The sequence below is a fragment of the Anguilla rostrata genome, chromosome 7 (genome assembly GCF_018555375.3).
Source record: "Anguilla rostrata isolate EN2019 chromosome 7, ASM1855537v3, whole genome shotgun sequence".
NCBI lineage: Eukaryota > Metazoa > Chordata > Actinopteri > Anguilliformes > Anguillidae > Anguilla > Anguilla rostrata.
Window position 1 is genome coordinate 8,433,344 of NC_057939.1, and position 27,932 is coordinate 8,461,275.

A 27,932-nucleotide genomic window follows, 5' to 3' on the forward strand; every position below is an offset into this window, starting at 1 on the left:
CCGCCCTTCTCGGGGCTCCGAAGGGAGGCGGTAAGGTTGCCATGGCTACCCGTCGGGTACCCGATGAAGGTTTCGGCCACGCGCGTCGCCCCCCCCCCCCCCGAGCTCGGCACGGGACGCGCGGAGGACTGACGAGTCTGCGGCTGAAATCTCACGGAGGCAGCCGGAAGGCCTTCGGCTCTTTGCACGTGCCCGTGGGCGAGCGTGCCCGTGTGCGAGTGTGCCCGTGCGCGAGCGTGCCCGTGCGTGGCGACCGGAGGGGCTGTGGACCCGGTTCTCTAAGAGTAATGACCGCATGCGTTGAGAGAGACAGTGGGGTTCTCTCCAGAGGAGAGAGTGGGAAGGAGTCTGCTGCCTCCTGTACCTGCAGCGCTCTGCAATCTCGTGTTTCTGTGCGTCTCACCGTTTCCCATCCTGGAAGGAGGACCGAACGGGTGTATAAGCTATTTTTGTGCAATTGTGCTTTTTCTCCACCCCCAAAAAAGATGTCCTGTGACAGGACGTGCTTTATCAGAGGTGTGTCCCGATAATGAGCCCATCTCAAAAACCCGCTGCGCGTCCGGTGCCACCGACAATTTGGCTTGTGCGTTTGTTTTTGTGGCTCGGTTTAGGCAGCGATGATGGCCTCGTAGTGTAGAATTTGTGATGAAACTCCAGAACTGGACCTGAGGGATGATGGGAAATGTAGTTCATTTGTTCTGTGGCTTCATCAGAGGTTTGTCCCAGTCGCTCATAGGCGCAGAACAAAATCTAGGTTGAACTTCACATTCTTTTCTTTTTTTAAGTTCAAAGGCAGACAAAAGAAAGGTCTTGTGCTGAATTTAGACTGACTGATGGGACTTTCTGTGACTATTCTGGAGTGGTGTCACGGAGTGTGGTGTAATTGACCTTGTAGTGTGTTGGTGAGTTAGTGAGCAGTTTTAATGAAGGTAAATTAAGGTAAATTTAAATGGTTTTGTTCTGGGTGCTATATATATATTTGTGAGTGAGTTTTCCATTTATAATTAATAAATTACCAAAAGATTGTGAAACATTCTACACTCATTCTTCAGCTTAATAAATTAGTAACATTAGACTTGGAAGAGACTGAATGATTTTATTGTTTGTCGTAGAGATTAAACACATTTTCTGAAGTCACACAAAGCAACAGGGAGAACTCATAATAAACTTATGTAATATAAATTATATACAGAAATGGGCTATATTAAAGCTAGGGAATGAATTAGTCACTCTCAGTGTTCCTTGAAAGTGTAAAATAATTTGTGTATGTGTGTGTGTGTGTGTGTGTCTGCGCTCATTCAGACATCATGCTATCTGACTACTTATATAGGATTGGTCCTGGTGATCCGCTATAATTAATTTTGGCTTGTAAATCTGTACAACATCGTGGAGTTTTGTAGGGGATGATTGTTACCATACTCCTATTAAGCCAGTCGAGCAGATGTGTTTTGTGGATATTCAATGCAAATAGCCAGTTTTAGAGAATGGTACTCTGGCGAGAATAGATTTATGCACCAGAAGAAGGAACAACGATATGCAAAATATTTACTCGCCATCAGTCAAAATAAGTTGGAGGAGCAAACTGGTATCTCCCTGATGTTAGCATGCAAAATCCCTGTTGTTAATTAATGTTGATTTTAATGAAAGACTTTGCCGAACTAAAAATCACCACCAATCCGTGCTGAAACCAGGCTACCTCCTCAGTCATTACATTGTTCCATTCAACATCGTAATAATTCAAGACTTGCGCATCTTATGCAAAAACAAATGGCAGAAGATCCATGCAAGGGCCGCCTGTCCAGTCAGTAGCTTATTAGGTAATGAGGTAGCAAATATTGTGCCGATGAGAATATTCTTGTCTGAACATTTTTTATGAGCTTATTTTTGCATGTTTTACAGTAAACCACGCAGAATGAGCCCCCACACCAACACAAGCACTGCGTGGGTGATGAATTCCACGAAAATATTTCTGCTATAATTATTGTTTTGTAATTTGATTATCGCAAAGCCGGCCACCAACCTGAGCCCTAAGCTATTCTGATCTTAGACAGGAAGTGTGCATCCCCAGAGCTGGAACAGAAACATTAAAAAAAAAAAAAAAAGTTTCAGTTTGTCGTTCGAAACTCCACGCACATCTGTCTGAAACCGACCAAACGAAAGAATACTCTCCATGCACTCTGCGATGACAACACAGGAAGAGGCCCTCTCGTTAGGCTGCTCCCCTTTGTTGTTAGGGGAGACAAATGTACATTTGTTTACACTGAGCGACAGGAATACACAGTCAGATAGATAGATTTAGCAGCTGCGCATAGCATGTATGCGTGTGTGTGTTTGTGTGCTTGTATGGGTGGAGTTCCATCTGTACCCTTGTTCCTGTGTACTGTATATGCACATGTGTTTTGCACTCATAAGTCTTGGAGCATCAGGGTATTGGTTTCCTTCTCTTTAAAAAAAAAAAATATATATATATCCTGCCTTTTATTTGTCAAGTATAGGTGACCACAAATGGCCTGAATTTTTTTAAACCAGTTAAATAAATGCATACTGGCATTAACGCATAAATATTGTATCTTCCACACGATTTATTTGCTTGAAAATGAGGACCTACCTATGCAGTTACATGCGGAAAGACTTGTATTAGAGGGCGTAGGGTTGGGTAGGGTCTTTTTAAGTGTGGTGTCCATTCCAGACTTTAAGCTTTGAGTGCCATTTGCCACTGGTGACGCTTATGGATTCAGTTGTCCGTTATATAAAAAGAGGGTTGTCTCTTAACAGAAGTTTCTAATGATTGAGCATTAGGGAGTCTTATTACTGCTTGCATCAAAAAGAAAATTCAACTGAATTTTTTCCCCCACGTTGCCTTTACCAGCTTATTTTCTTTTCTTTTTTTTTCTTGTTATGGATCCAGGGAGCTCTAGGTTTAGTGACTACGGTATGTATTTCGTGGTGGGTTTTAATTGGGTGAGTTTGCAGGGTGACCCCACCATCAGTAATTGACTACTGCATGATGGTGAAATGGCCAGAGTGTGTAGAAATAAAGTGCATAGAGTAATGAATGGGTAATGCAGCGTGTCTTTGAGCACAGGTTGGAGAAGTACACCCTGTTCCCACTGGGGAGTTCTGCGAGGGGGTGGGGGGGTGGGGGGTATTAATTGGGTGCATGTCAGTCACTGTGCATCATCATGAAGACCCAACTCTTCCATTATTTTAAATCCCTTCTAGACCATAAATAATATATCCGGAGGAGTCTGACTCCTTGTGTGCTGTCCAGTATGAGCTTAATGAGAAAGCCCCATTCCCATCTCATCTTACACGTTTGTGTCCTTCCTTTGCGTATCTGCTTGGATGTCTGTGTCTGTGGGTGTCTGAACTACCTTCGGAAGAGATTGCGTGTATGCGTTTCTGCGTGCGTGTGTGTGTGTGTGTGTGCGCGGCTATTCGGTAAGTGATGTTGTGTAATGTTTTTGGTCCGTGTACTGAAAAGGTGATGTCAGCTGTGATCTGACGTTACTTAACGTTGTTGCAAGTTGACATGCGTATTATTTTCTTGTTGCCGACCACCGAAACTTCTACTGAAAACAATCCATTAACAATAGTGGCGAAGAGATCATTATTATTTTTCTTTTTGAAAGACCAAAGCAGAGCAAAAAAAAAACAATTGAAAGGGAAAAATAAAAAACAGATGTTGGCTGAATTAACTTGGCCGGTCTCTGGGCCACATTGGATTTCCCCCTGAGTGTTGCATGGCATTTCTCATCACTCGATCTCAGCAGGTGTTCTGACGCAGTCTCACCGAAATCGTACTCTGTTGGCTTTGCACATTTAATTGAGTTTGTGGCTAGATGAAGATGATCTGTGTGACTCAGGGTAAAACTATTTATCATGCTGGAAACAATGGCTGAAATGAAGGTTTAAAAAAAAAAAAAAAAAAAAAAAAAAAAAAAAAAAACATTCTGTGGTCAGTACTTCATATGAATCATAAATCCTAAATCAGCGATCGATAAGACCTGGGTGTGGAGCTCCTGTGTCCCTCCCAGGTAATCTTGTCATTTTTTTTTTTTTTGTGTACATCTTTTGCTAAAATGTACCTACGTCTTTGCCTATTAAACATGTTTGTCTGACAATATTTAAAGGACTTGAAATGCATTTCCTGTGCTGTCACGGGAATATTTTGACAACTCTTTATTGATTTCATAACACAGTTGAATGATCTGCTGAAGTATTTGTCGACTGTCTTCATTTTGTGTGTCTGCCGTTTTTTTTTTTTTTTTGGATAAGAGTCTTGGCCCTCTAGTGGCTTCAGGAATCCATTACATTTACCATGAAAATAAGGTGGACTTGTAATTAATGCGGCTTTCAAGAGCCCCCCCCCTCTTATGCCAGGAAAGTGCGGGGGAAGGGTTGTGTCAGAAAATTAAATGAAGCATCTTTTTGTAATGCAACGCCAAATTCATTCTCTTTAGCAGTTTGTTTCTTATTGTAGGAGCTAAATTGAATGCTGTTCTTGATTTTTTTTTTTTTTTTTTTTCTTTTTGTTTTGTTTTTCCAGTTTCTTTTTTGTGGAAACCGAGATAGCTGGTACTCTGGTGTTGTGAGCACTACTCTGTGGAGAAGTGAATGTTGGGAGAGTTTTGTGAGCACTACTCTGTGGAGAAGTGAATGTTGGGAGAAAACTACAGAATTGCATTGTATGTAATGTACATAATGACTAAAAGATTGTATTTTGTTCAGGTTTTCTTAATAAAACAATGCCAACTGTCTTTTTTGCATCTCTTGGTTCTTTTTTTTTTTTTTTTTTGCATGTGAACACATTTGTGCATATTGCATATATTTGTGTTAGCAATGGCACCACTACTATCTGGCTCTTTACACAAACAATTCCAAATTTAAATATAACTGAAAGTAGTTATTCCCAGAGTCGGAAGTGCCTGTTCTACCTTCCATGTCTTCCTACTGTTAAGCTGGACCCACTCCAACTTAGAGGCCTATAAGGTGCTTTAGTGGTTTTTAGCATTTATTTATTTATTTTTTGGTTTTTAGTTTTCAACATTATTGCACAACGTTTTATAGAGTTTGTGACCTCTGAATGAATGTTGATTTTTAAGTACGTTTTTAAAATATTAGCTGCTCTCTAGCACCACCTTGTGGGCTGGGGATAGGCCACGCTAATGTACTGAGCTCAGGCCTTTTGTGCAGATGTCGACCATGTTGTGTGATATTTCATCAGACCGCCTTTGAGTTACAGATATTTATGTGACATGCAACACCCACAGTTAAACTGACAAATCTTTTCTACTGTAAGTTTTCTTTAAAACATAGCCTATGCTCTTTTAGTCAATAAATAGCCAGAATTGCAGTTAAATATGCCCTTAGGCTTACATTTTTGTGTCTGATATTCAGTAAATGTGCTTAAATTCACTGAATTATTCTGCCAAGTTAAAAAAAAAAAAAAAAAAAAAAGATTTATAGGTGGCCTAATACTTTTGGCCTGTACTGGGTAAGACCTGCTTTTGCATGCACAACACCCTCAATTCTTCACAACATGGATTCAGCAAGGTGCTGGAAACATTCCTTACAGACATATTCCTTACAGTCCATGTTAACTCAATAGCATCGCGCAGTTTCTGCGGATCTTTTAGGCACACATTCATGATGCAAACCTCCCTTTCTGCCAAATCCTAATGACCCATCTCATTAACGAGGTGTTTTTGGGTCCACAGAACTCCTGTGCACAGGATGGTTTTTGTTTATCACACCTTTCTCTGTAGAAACTGTACTCTAGAGACTGTATTGCATGAAAATCCCATGAGGGCAGCTGTTTCTGAGATCCTGTAACCACCACGTTTGGCACCAACTATCGCATTGCTGTTGAAGTCACTAACACCAAGCATCGGGGCTCATTCTAATGTTTGACTGAACAAAAAGTGTTTTATGCATTGAGTTGCAGCCACAGGATTTGCCGGTTGGAGGAGCAGGATATCTGCGTTAATGAGCAGGTGTGACTAATAAAGTGACCGGTGAAGATGTCAGTCCACAGATTCAGCACGCCAAAATTTGTGCGAATTGATCCGTTTTTGCAGGGGAGAAGCATTATAAGTGTTTTTACGAAAACTCAAAAATGGTGGAGCATCCACAAATGACTACTTTTGGTATGTTTCCACAAATGTTTATTGGTATTATACAAAAATGGATCAGTCTGTTTAACCTAGCCCACAGAACTTGGCACAGATATTCCATAAGCATAGATTCTAATATCAGGGCCCTTTTGTATTGGGTCTTGGATCTAATACTGGATGTTGTTTACCATTGCACAGTGTGTTGGACAAATTCACTTTTACACAGGATATATACAAAGATAGTGATTACACTGGTAATTTCCTTACTTTCAGAGGTTGTTTTTGTCAGTTATTAAAATTGCCCAAGCAATCATTCACTACACTGGGATTGGGGGTGTCTCTGTGAAATGAACGCATTAGCCTTAAAAGCTCAATTGCCACAGATTATATTTGTGACAGGGCTGTGCACAGTCTTTTTTGGGAGCGGGTTGCAATGAGTATGATTACAGATCACCAGGACGGGGTAGATTTTTTACTGATAGATTTTTGTCATTGCAAAGGGCACCTGTGGTTGAAAATAAAAATATTTAATAATATGCAGCCAAAAGGGAACTTTTGCTGTTTCAGGGCAGGGGGCATATGTTGGTTGGCTTCAGCGTATGTGCCACTAACTATCACTTGCCTGGTCTCATCTATTGGTACTCAAAAACAATACGACACGTATAGACAACACATTTAACCAGACCTCCCAGAAGTCTTGATTGGCTGTTGCATATCACATGACAACAACATGCGATGGAGTCTCTGGGACTCTCAAAGCCAATTGCACATTTCATCCTAATGTGTGTGGCATTAGCCATGTCACATGCCTTTTAGCAAAGCAGGAAAGTTCTCATGTCAGAGTGTCAGCCAGGTCAGGCTTATATTACCATGGGCCCATGAGCCTGACTCGCGAGCCAGTCCCAAGGACTCCAGAAAAGTTCCATAAGGGTTCCAGGGATGAGATATCCTCACAACCCAGGGGCAGTACATTCAGTCCACTAACCTGAGGGCCTCGACTGTAGGAGATTGAATGTTGAATTGAATTTAGAACATTTTTTGCGCTAATTGCATTCCCTTATACAATATCCAAGATCAGTTAAATACATATAATTTTTACATGCATATTTTTAAAGATTAAAATAGTGCACTGTACATTCAGTTGTTAAATTGTGCAGATTGGAGTCACATGACCATCACAGGGACCAAGGCAGGAGCTACAGCTTTAGTGCCTAGAGATTGTATATTTGGGTTTGGGGGTGAGAGTTTGGCATTTTATGATTTAAATACTTTCACATATTGGTGCACAGAAAGTCATTCTGTGATATAGCTAAGTGACCACACCAACCAATGTGTGCTCTCTGCTGGCTTGGCAGTGTTTCCATGGTGACCGCAGTCATTTGTCAGTATCCTTTTGACTGGCGTGTAGCATATCCATGTTGACCTCAGGGGTCAAAGGGGAAAGGCCGTGGCCTACAGGTGTGTGTCCTCCTCATCGGGTATGTCCTCTTTGGGCAGGCTGTTGCCGGGGACGATCCAGCTGCTGTTTAGCTCCCCACCCAGGGCCACCTTCTCCTGCATCTCCGGCTGCACCTCCATCACCTCCAGTGTGGGGTTGTCATGGTAACCGTTCTCAACCGTCTGCAGCTCCTCTGTCAGGTGCTGCTATAGAGGTTGAAGGCGGAGGGAAAGGGCACTCTCAATGACGAGCAGCAGTAAACGGGCCTGGCCTTTTTACCTAGCAGGTCGTTACCCTGGCCAATTTAGATTATTAACTTAATTAACCATAACCCTAGTTGTAACCCAAACTCTAACCCTAACCCTAGCAGTAACCTTAACCAAAACCCTAACCATAGCTGCAAGTCTAACACTAACCCAAGCTGCAACCCTAACCCTAACCCTAACCCTAGCTGTAACCCTAACCCTAGCCATAACACTAACCCTAACCCTAGCTGTAACCCTAACCCTAACCCTAGCTATAACCTAAACCCTAACCCTAGTTGTAACCCTAACCCTAACCCTAGCTGTAACCCTAACCCTAACCCTAGCTGCAAACCTAACCCTAACCCTAACCCTAACCCTAGCTGTAACCCTAACCCTAACCCTAGATCTAACCCTAACCCTAGCTGTAACCCTAAGCCTAATGCTAGCTGTTAACTTTACCCTAACCTTAGCTGTAACACTAACCCTTTCCCTAACCCCAGCTGCAACCCTAACCCTAACCCTAACCCTAGCTGTAACCCTAACCCGAACCCTAGCTGTAACCCTAACCCTAACCCTAGCTCTAACCCTAACCCTAGCTGGAACCCGAGTTGTAACCCTAACCCTAACCCTAGCTGTAACCCTAACCCTAACCCTAGCTGTAACCCTAACCCTAACCCTAGCTGTAACCCTAACCCTAACCCTAATCTAAACCCTAACCTTAGCTGTAAACCTAACCCTAACCCTAGCTGTAACCCTAACCCTAACCCTAGCTGTAACCCTAACCCTAACCCTAACCCTAGCTGTAACCCTAACCCTAACGCTAGCTGTTACCGTTACCCTAACCCTAGCTGTAACCCTAACCCTAACCCTAGCTGTAACCCTAACCCTAATGCTAGCTGTTAACATTACCCTAACCTTAGCTGTAACACTAACCCTTTCCCTAACCCCAGCTGCAACCCTAACCCTAACCCTGGCTGTAACCCTAACCCGAACCCTAGCTGTAACCCTAACTCTAACCCTAGCTCTAACCCTAACCCTAGCTGTAACCCGAGTTGTAACCCTAACCCTAACCCTAACCCTAGCTGTAACCCTAACCCTAACCCTAGCTCTAACCCTAACCCTAACCCTAGCTGTAACCCTAAATGTAACCCTAACCCTAATCTTAACCCTAACCTTAGCTGTAACCCTAACCCTAACCTTAGCTGTAACCCTAACCCTAACCCTAGCTGTAACCCTAACCCTAACCCTAACCCTAGCTGTAACCCTAACCCTAACCCTAACCCTAGCTGTAACTCTAACCCTAACCCTAGCTGTAACCCTAACCCTAACCCTAACCCTAGCTGTAACCCTAACCCTAACCCTAGCTGTAACCCTAACCCTAACCCTAGCTGTAACCCTAACCCTAGCAGTAACCCTAACCCTAACCCTAGCTGTAACCCTAACCCTAACCCTAACCCTACTGACCTAACCCTAGCCTAACCCTAACCCTAACCCTAGCTGTAACCCTAACCCTAACCTAGCTGTAACCCTAACCCTAACCCTAGCTGTAACCCTAACCCTAACCCTAGCTCTAACCCTAACCCTAACCCTAGCTGTAACCCTAACCCTAACCCTAACCCTAGCTGTAACCCTAACCCTAACCCTAACCCTAGCTGTAACCCTAACCCTAACCCTAACCCTAGCTGTAACCCTAACCCTAACCCTAGCTGTAACCCTAACCCTAACCCTAACTCTAACCCTAACCCTAGCTGTAACCCTAACCCTAACCCTAACCCTAGCTGTAACTGTAACCCTAACCCTAACCCTAGCTGTAACCCTAACCCTAACCCTAGCTGTAACCCTAACCCTAACCCTAACCCTAGCTGTAACCCTAACCCTAACCCTAACCCTAGCTGTAACCCTAACCCTAACCCTAGCTGTAACCCTAACCCTAACCCTAACCCTAGCTGTAACCCTAACCCTAACCCTAGCTGTAACCCTAACCCTAACCCTAACCCTAGCTGTAACCCTAACCCTAACGCTAGCGTACCGTTTCCCTAACCCTACTGTAACCCTAACCCTACCGTAACCCTAACCCTAAGCTAGCTCGTAACTACCTAACCCTAGCTTAACCTAACCCTTCCCTAACCCTAGCTGTAACCCTAACCCTAACCCTAGCTGTAACCCTAACCCTAGCTGTAACCCTAACCCTAACATTAACCGTAACCTTAGCTGTAACCCTAACCTTAACCCTAGCTCTAACCCTAACCCTAACCCTAGCTCTAACCCTAACCCTAGCTGTAACCCTAGTTGTAACCCTAACCCTAACCCTAGCTGTAACCCTAACCCTAACCCTAGCTCTAACTCTAACCCTAACCCTAACCCTAGCTGTAACCCTAAATGTAACCCTAACCCTAATCTTAACCCTAACCTTAGCTGTAACCCTAACCCTAACATTAGCTGTAACCCTAACCCTAACCTTAGCTGTAACCCTAACCCTAACCGTAGCTGTAACCCTAACCCTAGCTGTAACTCTAACCCTAACCCTAGCTGTAACCCTAACCCTAACCATAACCCTAACCCTATCTGTAACCCTAACACTAGCTGTAACCCTAACCCTAGCCATAACACTAACCCTAACCCTAGCTGTAACCCTAACCCTAACCCTAGCTATTACCCTAACCTTAACCCTAGCCCTAACCCTAGCCGTAACCCTAACCCTAGCTGTAAGCCTAACCCTAGCTGCAACCCTTACCCTAACACTAGATGTAACCCTAACCTTAACCCTAGCTGTGACCCTAACCGTACCCCTAGCTGTGAGCCTAACTCTAGCCCTAGCTGTATCCCTAACCCTAACTGCTACCCTGACCCTAAAACTAACCCTAACCCTTACCCGAGGTGTAACCCTAACCCTAGTTATAACCTTAACCTTAGATGTAACCCTAATCCTAGCTGGAACCCTAACCTAAACCCTTGCTGTAACATTAACCTGAACCGTAGCTGTAACCCCTAGGGTTATTCAAAATTCAGACTAGGGAAAAAAAATATCTGCCTTTACACAACAAATATTTCACAAACAATAAGCCTGTTGTCAGGGGCGATTGTTGAAAATCTGAAAGTATTTCCTTTATGCTCAAAGTCCTTGGCTTGCGCTTTCTTTTTTTCTCTGCGTTATGCAAGTTGCGCGAGTAACCGCGGACGCGAGCCAGCGCGTGCGCGAGAGCGTGTCCTGGAATAAGTCGCAGCTCACCTGGTCCTTTCTGTTGGCTCTGCAGTGGCACACCGCGTAGACGGCCAGGCCGATTATCACGGCCAGCAGGGCGCTACAGGAAGCCAGGACGGCGATCAGCGTGGTGTTGTCAGGTGTGCTCTGCAGAACAAGCGTGTGAAAAAGCTCCGTTGATATGCGTCTGTATTCAGACCCCAATCCAGTTACATCACATTTTATAATCACACCCCATTGGCTTTCCCACTTCAAACAGGTTTTGTTGGCATTTGCCAACAGTCTAGTATTCGTAGCAGCCTGACTGTATTCTACAAAAAAAATTGGCAACCTTTTTTTTAGCCACAGACATTTGCCCCAGTACAAATACAGATAGTGAGCAAAAAATAAAAGTTCCAACAGTAACAGGTTCTAGTGGCTGCATAGTGGAGTGGGGTGCATTTTTTGTGCCATCGTTCTCACGGTTGATATCAGATATAACTTAACAGTCCCGAGTGTCTTCATCCTATGGTAGAGCACTTTTTTCCTGCATAGAATGATGTTTTACAAGGTGTTCCTGTCTGCAGAGTAGTTGCCCGATGTTTTGACGGGCATGACGCTACGTTACCCACATGCCCGGGCCTTCCCAGCCACTAGAACCCAGTCAAGCACCGTGGAACGTTCGGGAACAACGACAGGCATCTTTTTGTACTTCCATCAACAGGGAATGAGTTTGCTTTCTTGTGAATGATCAGTGTTGTTAACTGCTTCCCACAGAATTCCAGATGCTGATAGACTGTGGCTCAGGGCACACAGGCCATACTGGCCGCAGGTGGAGGCCACTCTATTGAGTGACTTCATATTGGTGTTTACATTTTCTGCTCACTGCCGATACAATGCTTCGCAGGCATGTTAAATTGCAGCTTACCTTGAGATCTTTGTAGTATTCTTCCAAAAGCGTAGGGCTGACTGAGAGAAGAGAAGGGGTATTAGATAAAATCAGGAGCATATTTTGTTCCATCTGGTCTATGCATGCAGTTTTTTAAATAAATAAAATAAAACATTAAAGCCATAACTAATACAAATAGTACTATACAGATCAGTTTCACTGACTTTCAACCAGAGACTGGGCCAGGTGTTATTCACTGAAATAATCTGGGTAACATAATGGGAACCATTTTTCTCAAAAAGGATCACCGAATTGAATTAGCATGTACTTAGTCAATGGCTCAGGGCTAGTACACTGCATTAATATAGAGCAAATTCATCACTTAAATAATAAAGCTACAAGACATATTAAAAAGGTGTTCATCCCCTCCACTTGCATTTTTAATGCACAAATTGAGGAAAGAAGCTTCAAATTATTGTTGGATGAGTTTTAACCTAGAACCAGGCAGTCACCATCTGTCTCTCTGGTATAGTCATAATCCTTCCTACAGCCTGCAGTAATAATATTGCTATAATAATATAACAATATTGTTATAATAATATAACAATATTTCGCTGAACCAACCTCGAATGACTCCACCCTCAAAAATAATTTCACTGTTTTCTCCGTAACGTCCCTTCAGCGAGCACTCTGCTTTCTGCATGTCCTTCATCAGCTTCTGGCAGATCTTATACAAGTCTTCCTCTCCCTGTCCGTCCTTTCCCTGGTCAGACACACGCGAAAAGCATCAGAGCTCCGCCCAGTTCACCTGTGAGCAAAAACTTATGCATTTCATAAGGATCTAAACCCCACACTTAATCCTTCATGTTGTGCCAAACACTAATGTGAAGGGGACCTTTAGAAGATCAATTCTTTTTCTTTTTTAATTTTTTTTACTTTAGACATTTTCTTTTGCAAACACTTAGCAAAGAAGAGAAAGAAAATGTCTGAAAATGCCATCTTCTAAAGATCCCCCTGCAGGAGGTAGCAGGCATGTGCACATGACCATGCATTTGATTGGCTTAGAATGAAAAACTGGCATGGACATAACAAATTAATGAATTGCCTATGACATTAAACATGGGCTTAAAATGGGCTTAATGGGTGCACATATCCTACTATCTCCAAATTGCTATGTGATCTCACTAGTGTGTATCTACATAACTAGAAATACTGTCAATCCATCATAAAATCTGACTGGACAGTAGAGGCTACGCTATGCTAGTCATCTGGCCCATGTTTGACTAAAAGTAGCCAGGAGTCTATAATGGCGGGACTGGGCTTGAGCCGTCCGACCTGATAAAGGATGCATTTACAGGGTTCTTTGTGTTACTGATTAATTAGTTCCTCCCCACAACACATTAGGCACTTGTAGGCAACCAGCAGTTAAGCCTATGCTTTCCCCCTGCACTTGAGACGGAGGGTAAATTCCAGTGCCAAATGACTGCTGTGTATCAATCAGGAAGGTAGGGTGGGGGGGCAGGCTTCCTCGCTGCCCCTCCCGATGCCCCGGAGACAGGTCATAGGTCCTGAGGAATCCTTCCTGCGCAGTGGGGTGTAAGCTGTTCTGTGAGTTTTAATAAAGAACCACCCTAACCTCCCCCCCCCCCCAGCCCAGCCCAGCTGTGATGCAGCAGCTGGGCCGAGAGGAGGGAGGGAGGGGGAGGATTTCGGCAATCACACCATTTCCCGCTCAGCGATGGCAGGATGCTTTTTTTTTTTAAGCATCGCTCCCCTTCCTGGCTTTGGTGACGAGCGGTAAGAGTAACGCATTTCATCGCTGGGGTCGCAGGTCAGGAAAGCCAACGATTACATTTCTGTTCCGTTTTAACCGGCTGCTCAGGGCGGGCCTGGCGGCATCCTGCTTATACACCCATCACTTCTGCACGCGGCAGAGATTTCGACCGTCTTACTTCAGCGTCTCCAACTCCGAAGACTCTGAACAATGGTGCTTACCCGGTCATCCTCTGTGGAGAAGGTCATCTGTAAACATAGCAAAAATGAAAAAAGAAAATTATCCAGGTGATAAAATAAAATGGAATATAATGATGAAGTTTTAACTTGTGTCATGCCCACCACCATGAGAGAAAGACAGAGAGGGGTTTGAATTTTCAGCAGCCCCTCTGAAATGCTTTGAGGTGTGAACCCGAAGTACACAGCAGATAATCAAACCAATTAGCAAAGGAATATGTGCTAGAATGCCTTTCCCAAATATAAGTGAAATAAGGCAGTGGCAGTGATTCTATTTTTGCATATTTTTCATCTTCATTTTTAACCTTTGAACATTTCTACATTTATTGAAACAATTGCAATATTGTGCAGTATATATACATACAGTACTAGCACAAATTGAATCACTCTGCTTAAAGAACCGTCACATTCTTAAAACCTTTATCTGTGCCCCTTCTGTTGTTGTTTCTTGGAGCCATTTTAGTCTGTAAAAATTCATTTGAAACACATATTTGTCTGTTTGTGTGTGTGTGTGTGTGCATTGTGCGTGCGTGTGTGTGTGTGTTCTACATAGCCGAAAGGCACAGTACTATCTGAGGCACAGTACATGCTTCTCTCTCTTACATTGAAGGGCTTTTGAAAGGTATTAACTGCTGTGCTGGTGGTGGTCGTCCTCATGCCCAAGGCTATGGCCGTGCTCTTGGTTGCAGATGTGCTTGTGGTCAGGACATACCGATTCACACTGCCGGAGGTGGATGCTGGTAGGATCAAGAGAGAAAGACATACGAGGACTTGTGGTGAAAGATGTGGGCTGGGGTGTGTGGCCAAGTTGATTCTGATTGGCTAGCTTTTCACAACTGGGAAATTAAATAGCTGACATCAGCATGTGACAATTTTAAACAGAAACTGTTCACAGTGACTCACAAAATATGACAAAACACTGACACCGTATATGGCTGTGATACAGTAAAGAGCTGGAATCCTAGTAGTTAAATTGACATATAATGTTCTTGAGCACTAATAAACTTAAACTGTCGAGCCTTTGAAAATACTCAAACGCTCCAAAAGATAAATAGCTTCATGTGAATAAGTTAGCAAGCAATTTAACGGTGCCTGACTACTGTATTTCCAGTAAGCCAGCTGGAACTGTTAGGGCTGCCCTGCCTTGAGCATTGATTCTTAAAAGTCTGACCCTGATCAGAAGTATGCATGGGTGTCATCAGTTGAAAGGTCACTAGAGAATGACACAATGGACTTAACGCTAACATGAAACTCTTCTGGAATTTCTCTCAAGCAAAAAACAAAAAAACAAATTGCTAACTAAAATAAAAACACAAGGAAGTGAGCGAGGCACACATCCTTACACCTGAGGCGTTCTGGATAATCTGAGGGGTGGGACCTCAGCGGTGGAGATTCGGGTTACTTTATGAATCTTACCTGAGGTTTTCTGGGTTATATGGACCATGGTTTTTGTTGTTAGCCTGGGCTTGGAAGACATGCCTGTGGTTGCTGTGGTGTAGGAACTTGAGGCAGACAGAACCACTGGGTCTTCCGTGGATTTGGTTGTTTGGACTGGGCTGGGGGACACGGTAGAAGGCGTAAAAACCGTGGAGCTTGAGTGGGGGGCTTTGGAGACCTGTTTATCCCCAGGTGTTGGACTGGTGGACGTAGTAAGAATGTGAGTAGAGCTTCTGAAGTCAGTGGTGGAAGAAGGTTCAGAACCACCTGAACTTGTGACCGTCGTTGGGGAAGGGGAAGAACCAGCAATGGAGCCTTGGGATGCCATCAAGCTCTTTTCCGTGCCTTGGGAACTTATGGGGGTGGCAGTGACGGTAACTGCTTTGGCGTATTCCGTTTTGTTTTCGGTCACGTTGTGCGTTTCAATGGCGGAGTCATTTTTGGGGTTGACAGGTTCACCTCGGGCGTGCTGGCAAAAAAATCCTGGAGGAGAGGAGACAGCAATAGTAAACATTTTTACTTTGTCACAAAGACCATGGTTTTGATACTAAAATGACACCACAGCATACAGGAAAAAAAAATACAGTAGTAATGTGTACAAAGATGAAACATAATTATGAACGCACTGTAGTTCACCAACAAATTTAGTTGGCATTACATGTCAGGAGATGGATGGCCATGTTACCAAAGACACAAGGACTTATGAGGACTATAAAGGGGAATGGCTTTCAATCTGCCTCATGTGAATTGGCGATACACATGAAATATTGCACAAACGCAGCCTTACCCATAAACGTTAACAAACTTTAATGTTTATGGGTCATTTGTGAATGAAAGCCGGAGTCGGTGTTGCAGAAAGGCTGTTCCACTCAATACTTAGCGACACCAACAAATGTTCAGTTTTCACATTAGCAATAAATCCATGCGAGTAACAGACGAAGCATCCAAAACATGACTTGTTTAAAACATTCATCCCCCATGTTGTTTCTTACAACTGCAAAAAATAAGGTGGTAGCAAACAGAGCACATACACCAAATAAACAATACTTTACTAACTAGATACATGGTACAGACCATCACTCACACATCCATGTTATATATGCATTTATACAGATAGACGACAGAAGCGTTATGTTTTGCCATCAAAGTACAAGCTGTGGGCTGGTGCTGGAAATGAGACTGCGCTTGTCAACGAACTGCTGCATTCAGCGCAGTGTATGTATGCAGTGTCCTCCATTCAACGTATGGACGTGCTAGGCACCCGCAAAACACAACATGGTGTCAGAAGTTTTGTTCATTCTACAAGTCAGTTTCTTCACTGAAACGACTGGCACACAGCGGGACACTAACTGACCTCCTATTGGGATGTGCGGTTTCCTCAAGCGGGTTTGTAGCGTAATCACTGCCAACGGAGCCCTTCACTGTACGACCAAGGGAAATAACACACCCTTTATTTCGGAGCCGCGTGAACAATACAGGGTCCTCACCTCTGCCAACACAACCCCCCCCCCCTTCCCCACAAAGACAATAACAAGTTTAGCTGCTCATAACTCATAAAAAAAATGACATTTTGAATGTGGGGTGCAACAAAACCACTAGGAGATTTATTCTTAAATGCAAATACAAATAGTTACCAGATTAACCTTAGATAAAAAGCAGGCTTTGGAAATAAAACCAAACTGAAGCCTGTTTAATATGGAAAGATGAGATCTAACAAGTCAAAAAGTACCAAAGAGAAACAAGTCTTCCATATGCTGACTGCTGAAGTTTTATTTTCAGGGGAACAGACGGAACAGACGGCTAAGCCTGCAGCTACAAAACAAATCCAAAGCAGCCATTAATGCAATATGTTTTATTAAAATATCGCACAGGAGGATCATCATTCATCATCGTTATTTCTCATCACTCTTACAAACAAACATTTTTTCATCAAAATCATATTTCAGGAAGCGTGAAGAGTTTCCCCCCTTATTTTTTTCATTCATTCAATAAAAATAGCAACCTTATTTGCATAGTAATTGCAATTTTGAAATGTCAGTCACAGTGAATAAACTACAAATACAAATGCAATAATACTAGAGACAGGTGCTGCCACGACAAAACCTCACTTCGCCTGCTCTCCCCACCCCTCCCCTCACATTGTCATCGTAAAATTGTTCATAGAGATTGAACCATGAGTTTGAACACTTTGAAATGGAGTATTGTGTGACCAGATTGAAAATTTAATCATAAAAAACGAATTGAATGCAAATCACCCCACACCGGCCCATATTAAGGGGTTACTTTAGTGAAATCTGTCTTCTTGCTCTCAGATATCACATGACGACGGTCTATAAGAGTCACAGCCAAAGAGCAACAGAATTGTACATTTATAAAATTGGTATACTTTTTTTACTCAACTAAGGTTGAGACTAAAATGCAATTCAAAGGTGAGATTTCAGCTTTCACCATTGCTAGCTCAGGGACAGTCAGGGCAGTTGCAGGTCTGTGACAAGGCACAAGCTCTCTGGTGGTGTTGGGGGACAGTGAAGGTCAAGGCATGATTACTACAAGCTGGGTTTGTGGCAGCTTCTCCACCGGGGGGGGGGGGGAGGTTCTCCTGCTGATTCTCAGCGGGGCGTCCAGCCAATCCCGTTAGAGAGTGCAAGCCGCCATCCACCAGCAGTAAAAGAAGAAAGGCGGTTGGCCCCCACAGGGCAAGGCCCTGAATGATCTACCTTCCTTCCTGCTGTGTTGTAAAAATAACATCTCAGCCTGAGATTCACGTAAACAGAGCGGGGGGGGGGGGGGGGGGGGACATGACATGGCCACACACCAAACCATCAAACAACCACATGGTAATCAGGAAGTGGTCAACCACTAACTGCTTACTGAACTCTTGGGAACCTATAACCTAAACTTATTATTAATGTGAGAATGCTGTTTCAGGGCTAGTACATGTGCATCCTGGGAAGTGTATAAAAACTGTTACAGTATATTTAGCACACAACAGGAATATAAACCAGTTTCCTTTGTGCCAATCCTGCTCTATTTGGATCTGGCCTTCGTTGCTACATAGACAATGAATACCTCACACAAACAGCACAGAATATCATCCTTGCAGAGACTACATGAATTTACTTTACCATCCTTTGGAAATAAAAAAGAGACACTTTCAAACAGCAATTTCAAAAAAGACACTTAAAAAACACTACAGCCACTAAATCACAGAACATCACAGAGTCCGGTAAGAACTTCATAACACAGATTTCAATTTCTTTAAAGTGATCCCCATTTTTAGTTGTACTGTGACACTTAAGATTTCTGGAGACAGCTTTAATTTCATTACTGATCCAAGGGAGAGAGCACTGAAAAAAATAAACTAATCTACACGCTTCATAGAATTAAATTGGTCTTCAACAAGAACCTCACATTTCTGCTCAAATCACGAATCCTGTGAGGATCACGAAGGTTATCCAAGACACCCCACAGTGCAGAGTCACTGACTGGTTGATATTTTTTATTTTTTCAAGTACAGACTCTAAAAATAGCTTATGTCACTGAGGGATATGAACTTCTGTGTCACAGTAAATAGGCCAAATCACATAAATCAAAGCTGTCAGTAGGAATGGCTAGGAAAAAGCCTTTTATATAACAATTTCCTTTCCAATATCTTAAACCTCACCTTCTGCAGATCGCTTCAGAATCACAGACAGCAAGTGAGTCTCTGGATCAGAGAGTGAAAGAGGGAGTAAATAAATGTCACCCTAAATAAATAGCCATTACAGTGTTGCCCTGGGCAGTGCAAAGTGGCACACGGAGTGTGGCAAATGCACACAGGCTGGCCTCTCCCACCCACATCCGTGCATGTCAGGAGTGGATGCCCTTTTTCGCTGTGTGACACCCCCCTCCCCATGGCGTGACTGATCGTTTTGGGACCCGCGAGCCCCTCCCGGTGATGGTGTCCCATTCAGGAAGGGCCATTCAGCCAGACCCAGTCACAGGGGGGGCTTCTTTACACAGCTGAGTCACTATAGCCTCCCCCCCACCCCGGTGTCTATTCAATACCAGAGGAGGGCTGTGAATGTGTATGAATGATCCGTGCGAATGAAAGGGGCATATCGGGGGAAGGTCTGACGAGTCTGTGTGACCAGCCATAGCCTTGGAAACGTTACGCCGTTGCCATGTGGCCATTAAGTCACAACACTGGCCCACGGCACTCTTTCACTGCGACAGCAGCCGGTTGGAAAGGCCATTTTCATAGAGTAAAAAGCCACAGCAAACCTACTTTGCCTTTCAAAAGGCAATCTGATAAGTAACCGAGCAGTGCAAATTAATTGCTGGTCAACAGGTTTCTGAGACCACTGTCTTCAAACCGACACTGACAAACACCTCCCTTATGATAGTCAGCACCAGTGTGAAGTTATTTCTTTCTGAGCGTGACACTGCTATTGCAAGCGTGTACGTGTATATATCAAACTACGCATGGGCATAGTGCATGCATATGGCCCTTTGTGTTTTGTGAATGTGGTGTATGTGCCTGTGTGCGAGTGTGCACGAGTGCGCGTATGTATGCTAGCGCTATCTGTGTCTGTGTCTGTGTGCGAGTGCGCATGCGTGCGCGTATGTATGCTAGCGCTATCTGTGTCGGTGTCTGTGTGCGAGTGTGCACGCGTGCGCGTATGTATGCTAGCGCTATCTGTGTCGGTGTGCGGTGTACGCGGCGTATGTATGCTAGCGCTCTGGTCGTGTCGGTGGCGGCGTATGTATGCTAGCGCTATCTGTGTCTGTGTGCGAGTGCGCACGCGTGCGCGTATGTATGCTAGCGCTGTCTGTGTCTGTGTGGGTGGGCCGGCGTGCTCGTAAGGCACCCCCTAAAGGGCTTCAGCTGCCCAAGCAGCCCCGTGTTCCTGTTATTGAAGCTATGGCCTGTTTGCAGAGCGGTGTCAGTACACAGCGGTGGGGGGGGGGATGGGCCCGGGACAGTGCCAGCCTTGGGGGTGATTTATCGATGTAAGAAAAGAGGGGGTGGGGGTGGGATGGCTCGCCGTCATCACAGGACCCCTTCTGCACCGAGGGACGTTACGTTTACAGCAGGAGCCTGCGCGCGGAGACGCGTAAAACGCCACACTGAGGCCAGAGTGCGTCAGCATCGCTACCCCTCCGTTTATCACTTTTTCGCTGTTCCTGCCCCCCCTCCCCCCTCCCCTCGCCCCTGTCCTCTCTGTTTTTCTCTGTCTGGGAGAGAGAAGACATGTGTACACTGGGGCTACATCCTCTTCGTTTGGCAGGCTTGGGTGGGTGAGGGGGGTGGGAAGGAAGGAACGTCCACAACATAGGAAGAGAGCACCACACCTTTCAAAGGAACAGAAATGTTGATAAAGCCTTTGGCTTTTGATTGTTCGGTTCGGTTTTCTCATGCCCCCAAAAGCCACAGAAGTCACGCAGCATGTAAATCTATTAGAGCGCAAGCGGTCCAAGTTATTAACCAGACGTAAACGTCAGCTGCTGGGTTCAAATATAGGCAGCATAGCCAGGGAGCTGAGAGGGAGGGGACTTTCAAATAAAAAAGGGTAAGGAACAGATGTCCGTTGCTTGACCGGTGTCCTGTTTTTAGATTGTCATCAGATGCACACAATGTAAAAATGAAAAAATAAAAATTTGAATCAATGGGATCATATATAGGTCTACCATATGCACAAGTGACACATGGTCCCCAATGAGGTTGATACTGGTGTAAACATCACTACAGTTTTTTTTTTTTTTCCCAGCAAAAACATTTTGCTTTAGCCTACACATGACGACTTAGGAGACTAATAAACCAAACATCCTGCAAACCAAGGAATATACCAGACAGTAATGAGGGCGAGGTAGGCCTCATGAACTTCATAATGGTGGGTGCATCATGCGTTCGTGATCACTCACTCGTATGAACAAATCAAAAGCTTTAAACTCCACAGAAAAACATAATTTGTTCAGATCACCGAGTCACTGATAACACAAATTAACTCCAAAACACCTGCCATTCATTTAGCCTCACTCTCTCCAGTCGTTACTAGACACTGCCTGCAGTCATGTCAGGAGACAGGAGAGTTGCAAATTAAATCACAACTGAACTGTTAAAATGTCTAACGAGGTACTATAAATAATGGTCATGCACTAATTTGGGAGAATTTAAAGGTGACCAATTAACTGCTTTGTAAGCACTCTTCCATTTGGCTATCATCAACAGATTAATTCTAACTGCAGGTGTTTCATTACTGCATCTAAACGTATTTTCTGTTATATGATATAGAAATTATTCAATTCAAATAAATTATTCAAATAAATAAATCTTAAGTTACCATTCAAATTGCTACAGTGCGTAATTGCACGTAATTTCAGCCTTGTTAGCGTAAAAGACGGATGCGATACTGATGTGTTTCGAATGATACAAAACGATCATAGGCCTACTTCGTTGTGTCAGCAGACGCAGTAGTTCTCGTGCCCACTACATTTCACGTCGCTGTCCACGCCAGGGCTGATTTTTAGATGTGTATCAACAAGTGGACAGATGTTTTATGTCTGTGATATCCACTCTATACTGCCTCACCGCTCTTCCCTGAGCAATGGGCTCTTCAATATCACCTCAGATTACCCCTCAAAGCGGTGCAACAGAATAAGAATAAGAATGGAATGTATCATTTTAAAATCACTAAACACAGTATACATACAAAATAAAGCCTGGCTCCCAGAACAACTATTTCGGAATAGTTTTATAAACTTCAACCAAACTTAAAAGATAATCTCGGTTAGTTTAAATAGCTGCAATAAGCACAATTAATCAGACGTTTTTGCTATGCACATGACTTGGTTAGATGCGGCTAAACAGCCAAAATGACACCCCTAGGCTTTAATACTGAAAAGTCTCAATGTCCAAAACTCGCTGCCAAAAAAGAACTAGTACTAAAAAGGCTAGATGTACATAGCCTATTTCGTGAAGACCCAGCATCAAATATCCTGCAATGAAATTCAAAGATTAACACAGCCACTTACCAAGTAAAATAACTGCACGGATTACGCGCATTTTGATTCCTTTCTCACCGTTCCTGCACAAATTCAGCTCAGTGTCACTTCGTGATGGTGAACTCAGAATACATGTAGATGCAATTCCTCCTTGTAGGTGAAATAGCGTGGGAAGTATTTCAGCTCGTTAATGCGTTCTTATATTTCAAGAGATTATCGTGTCCCAATGTCATTTCTTTGCTGAAAGACAAAAGCTTTGTCTAATCTACACTCCTTAGATTAGAGTGCGTTTTTTCCAGGTCCTTATGTGCGCTGAATTAAACGCTATCGTTTGCCCTCTCTACAGTTAACGGAAGCTGGAGTTGTCTAGTACTCTACTCGAACTGCGCAGACCAGACCCTTTTCAAATGTACAGCTGCTCGCGCGGCGGCAATGCGTGGCACTGCCCACACGTCCGCATATGGCGAGGACCAGTATACAAAGTGAAACTAAATAGAAAATATCGGATATTATTTTGGACAAAATTATAACGATGAAATTGTCAATTTTAAACTGAAATTTTACCTTTGCGCGTACACGCATGTAGCACCCTTGATAAAGATGGAAAAAAGACTATAAAATAAATATGTCACAAGATGTATTTCAATAGCCAAATATATGGGAAATATTCTACTCAGTAGAATATTAATATTAAATCACAAAAAAGTGAAACAGATTTTCCCTCTCTTGTTGCTGACAGTGGGCTCTCTCTTCACAAGCATAAAACTACTGTCATGTTCTATAGTGTTGTACATTTAATCTCACAATTTATAATTCCTCCAGAATAGGTCAAGATCATTTACTCTGCACTCAAGTTGTACTCAAGACTCCCTCGTGTTAAAAAATACTCATTTTCCATAGGTATATTTCTGGATACTGAGATGGCCAATGTAAAACAAAAATTTTGTGGTCAGTTAACCATTTCTTGGTTGATTCTGGGGTATGCTTTGGAACATTGTCTTGTTCAACAATTATTTTATAGCCAACTTTGAATTTTCTGACAAATGGGATCAGTTTTTTTTGGTCAAATTGCCTTGCATTTGCTTGAATTATTGATTCAACTGATCTTAACGAGAATGACAACAACAGAGCAACTCCTTAAAGATTCAAACTGCACATTTTACAGAATAATTTTCTTTGAGAAATTGTATTGTTCACTGTCCCCCAAGCAAAAAAATAAAAAATAAATAAATAAATAAATAATCAAATCAAAATGACCATATTCAGGGGCCACACACCAAGATAAGTAGGTGCCATGCAGCCCAGGTGTGGATCATGGCCCTCTACAAACCTAGCAATAAACCAGAATATGGTGAAATTTCCGTAAGGTTTAACATTTATTTACCATTTTCCAAAGCAATAGCGGGGGAAAAAGACGAAGAAAAGAAGCATAAAAATTAATAAAATAATCGTTATTTAAGAACTGGGCTGACTGTAGTCTTGAACTTACCTGAGACACTTTACAGTATCGACTTGTGGACTTCATCCCCCATTCAGCCCCTTTGCCAAATATTTTGTGGAGCTTTGTCTTTTGAATGTGTGACGGGGCCCATAAGATACACAGAGCCAAGCCTAACATTCTGGAGTTTGCTATTAAACTAATAGTAAGAACTTCCGATGAATTAATTATTTATTTACTGGGGCTCCAGTGATTAAAGCCAACTGGGCCACTGACCTGTTATATAACACTGGCTCCCACAGACTGTGACTTCCCTTTCCTGTAGCTCCAGAGATATAGCTACAGGATGTCCAGTGGTGTAGTTTGGCTGTTTACATGGGAATTTTGATACGATAGCACTCTTCCATAAAAAAGTCACTTAGTTGATGGATGAGGAAAAATGCATGAATTCAGAATATCCATAAAAAAACATCCAATCTTAGACACTGTTGCTAGTGAAACAGCAAGTTTAACTGTCTGTTAATAGTTCTTAATTGCACTCTGAGAAATCTGTAGCTGAGGTGGGTATCCCTTTAAGATTGAAGCATATTTTGGGTTATTTGGTGCCTTAACAAACATGTGGTTTACTCTTTTATCAGCTATTAGAAAGGATTATTACCCAATAAAGCGACAACTCCACTAAAATGTGCATGAACAGTGACTAGCAACAACTGGTTTAATACAAGGCTACTGCCTTGAACCATAACAGGGCCTACAAGCTGCAGTAATCCCAAACACTGGTCAGAGGATTGCGGTGTTGTCTTATGACAAAGGGATAAGCCTCACATTTCTCAGATTTCAGCCTTTCAGATTTATTGAGAAACTTGTGCTGCTAGTGAATAAAAAAAAGAAAAAGCATAACATGGATAAAATACAAAAACCGAAGCATAAAGCAGTATGTGGGTCTGCAAAAATAAAGGGAGCAGTGGCACTGTACGGCCTCAGAATAATTATCAACATTCGCAGCAACGCTGACAGTCGTAAAAAGGTCATCATCATATCCACAGCCTGTCACAGCAACAGCACGTGGTCATAACAGTACACATCATAATCATGTTGTCTCCAGCACCATAATTACACCATAACTACTGTAGTCTGCTCCCCCCCAGTATCATCATATATCCTCAGCTGTGTAAGGTAAGCACATTTATTGCATGTGGAATGAATGAGTTCTTTACTCTATTAGACTTAGCTCTAGAAAGCTTGCATCATTGTCCAAGTGGGAGAAGCTTGAACTCATTGAACAGGGGGTGCAGGGGGACATTGAAAAGTAGCCATAGCTCCCCCCCAAATCTTTTTTGTTATCCACTACTCCCATAGTGTCCCAAAATCAATCTTAATTACAATGACCAAGGGACAACTGTATGCACATCATCAAACAAACCCGCTATATGTGACAAAGTGCTGAAGTACATAGCTAGCAAACACAAAACAAACAAAAGTCAAACAAACTCACCATATACAACATATGGATACCTGTAGGTTAAAGGATGTAGAGATGTACAGCTGGGCAGGACCAAAGGTAGATTGGAGCAGTCTGCAGAACACTAAAGCCCTAATTTAAGAAGCGGAAGTCTTCTGCAGGAATCATAATCTGACCAAAGGCCTAACAGAAAGGAAAGGAAAACAAACACTGCCTGTCCTCTGTAACACAAAACAAAGGGTTTAAAAAAGCAAAAATAAAATGGAGGCCAAAACATAAACTGGAGCAGTAGGCCAAAGTGTGAACCAGAAATCTGGTGTGCAAGTCAATGAGAGAGAGAAACATGCCATGTCCAAAATAGCTTCCTTGCCAAATTATTTACAGCTTGTATACTCAACAGTAGACAAGATGGCTGTTTCAGACATGACCATGTGACTTGGGATGGTCTGATTTCTCACCTGGAATGCAGGTAACCCAGGTGTGCTTCATCAGCCTGATTACCAGACTGCCTCAGCAGCTCCACCTACAGGCGAAAAACAGACATCACCCCAAAAGAAACACAAAGCAAGAGAGAACAGTGGTGCATACCATCCCCATTAAAACGCTGCTGTATCTGATACTGATAAGTGTGTGCATGTGTGTGCGCGTACGTTTCAAAACAAAATTAACATATTTATTAATATTTCATTCAAATGTATTTTACTGCCTTTATCTTCATGCATGGCAGATTCACATAAACAAACTGTATATGAGACTATGTTTATGTTGAATATCGCCCAAACACATTTGATACACACTGATCCATCTTAACTGAAACTCAAAGAAGAAAACAATATCAAGGATTAGCCTTCAGGCTATTGACGCGATAGACGCTAACCGAGGTCAGAAGGGAAGAGAAAGGAGTCCCATTGTGAAGAAAATTTGACAGACCGGGATCGATCCCCTTGAGCTTGGGCGTTTGCCAGGGAACTCTCTCCGCCGGCCCTCGGAATTCCTGTCCCGCTAGCTCAGTTGCTCCCGGGCGTTTGCGTGGGTTTTTGTCGTCTCTCGGCGCTCCGCTCACGCCTTTGCTTCATTAGGCGGCAACAATGACAGGGCATTCCTGGAATGTCAGGGCACATTCTCTCTCTCTCTCTCTCTCCCCCTCCCTCCTCAACTCCCAAGAGATCCCGTGCTGAGTACGGAGAGGTTAGGGTCATGGCTTCTTAATAATCATAATGAATAATATTTGGTTGATCTTATTGGCTCTATTTTGATCATCAATGCTACTGGCCATTTTAATATTAGGCTGATCTTATTCGCTCTATTATGATCATCAACGCTACTATGATCATTTTAATGCATTTCCTGTGAAGAATTACTGACTACGCTGTCTGTAGACTGTGATATAGGCCTGTGTTTATTCATTAGTGTTGTTAAGGTACTTTATTTAAAATCCCACATATTGTGCCAGATAGCAGGGAAGATGGAACTGCTTTTTGGGAGGATGTATTAAAATGAGGTGGGCATCAATAAACACTCATATTGCAAATGAAAACAGGGCTTATGTCCATTGGTGCAATTCCTAGGTGACATACTGTACTCTGGCACGACTGTACACTGGCAAAACTATCTCCTGAAAGCTACCCGTGAGGGACACAGAGGAATGTATTCTGTGAAATTAATGCTTATTTCTAGTTATTACATACCCGCTTCCCTCCAAATGTAGAACACAGATGGTTAGTGGCAGTAAGCCTGCTTGCTTTTTGTTGTGTGTTGTGTCTTCTGTAATGGCGTTCTGTAAAAAACATGTATTATCACAGGTCCAGGGATATTATACACACCAGAGAGGTCAGGCATATATAACTGCAGCTTGGTTCCATTCAATGACTACTGTGTCGCTCATACAGTAATACTACACTGCTGTACTAGTAATTCTTAAATACTCACAAATATGTTTGTCGTACACTTTCAGCCGATGTGGAAGACTCATTATGTATCACAGGTCTGGCACCACCAGCGGCAGCTCAGTGCATGAACGTTTTAATGAGTGAGAGGGTTTTTGCTTCGCCTGGCCTTGGAAGGGCAGGAAGCATGAAAATGAGAGCTGATTGGGGATTCATGAAGGGCTTTTTTTTTTTTACAGGTGACGGCGGGAATGTAAACATGGAGTGCGGCAGATGGGCGTCCAGGTGTAGCAAACCCCCCCCCCCCCTCGTTAGACCACCTTTGAAACCGTAGTAGTAACTCTACCAGTTTCTGAATCAAGGCACAGCTCCCAATGCCAGGCTACTCTATTGTGATCCAGCAGGCATTCTAGCTTTTGTTAAAGCACCAAGACCGTCAAAACAAGAATGGGGAGCATTAAGCCAGCTGGTGAAGTGTCTTGGTTACAACCAGAGTATTCAGCCACTGTGGATCTCCACGACAAGAGTCCATAAGCACTGGTTAAAAGGAAACGTGTCAGATCAGGGGTTCCCAAGCTGGCGTCCAAAAACATCTGGTGGTCTGCAAAGTAGGCCCAGGGCGTCCTCAGTGACATTTAATAACAAAAAATAATTTTAAAGAAATTTTTTTTGACTGAATTGCATATTTTTGACTTTTCCCATAAAATACACAGATTTGGTTCACATGTCCTGTAGGTTTTCATTTCAACCATAATGTGGCACGCCTGATTCTACTTATTAGCAGCTCAATGATGTCTCTGGCTGTTGAATGAGGTGTGATTTGTTAGGTTTGGAGTGAAAACCTAC

The 27,932-nt window shown here is 43.1% G+C and overlaps 1 protein-coding gene across 2 annotated transcripts; it reads right to left on the minus strand.

Annotated features, from left to right (window-relative positions):
* Positions 1-3,849: 3,849 nt before the first annotated feature.
* Positions 3,850-26,206, minus strand: LOC135258926 (podocalyxin-like). Of its 2 annotated transcripts, XM_064342635.1 has the most exons (11): positions 26,078-26,206; positions 25,659-25,723; positions 25,234-25,332; positions 15,296-15,799; positions 14,483-14,616; positions 13,865-13,891; positions 12,494-12,632; positions 11,909-11,949; positions 11,029-11,148; positions 5,605-7,760; positions 3,850-5,325 (listed from the first exon to the last, which is right to left on the minus strand). In XM_064342635.1, exons 4-10 carry the CDS (start codon positions 15,642-15,644, stop codon positions 7,569-7,571), a joined length of 1,002 nt encoding a protein of 333 aa, XP_064198705.1. In that variant the 5' UTR covers positions 15,645-15,799; positions 25,234-25,332; positions 25,659-25,723; positions 26,078-26,206; the 3' UTR covers positions 3,850-5,325; positions 5,605-7,568. The 2 variants fall into 2 exon arrangements, with proteins under 2 accessions (XP_064198705.1, XP_064198704.1); XM_064342634.1 differs by lacking the exons at positions 25,234-25,332; positions 25,659-25,723; positions 26,078-26,206 and adding an exon at positions 22,331-22,717.
* Between the last annotated feature and the right edge of the window lie 1,726 nt (positions 26,207-27,932).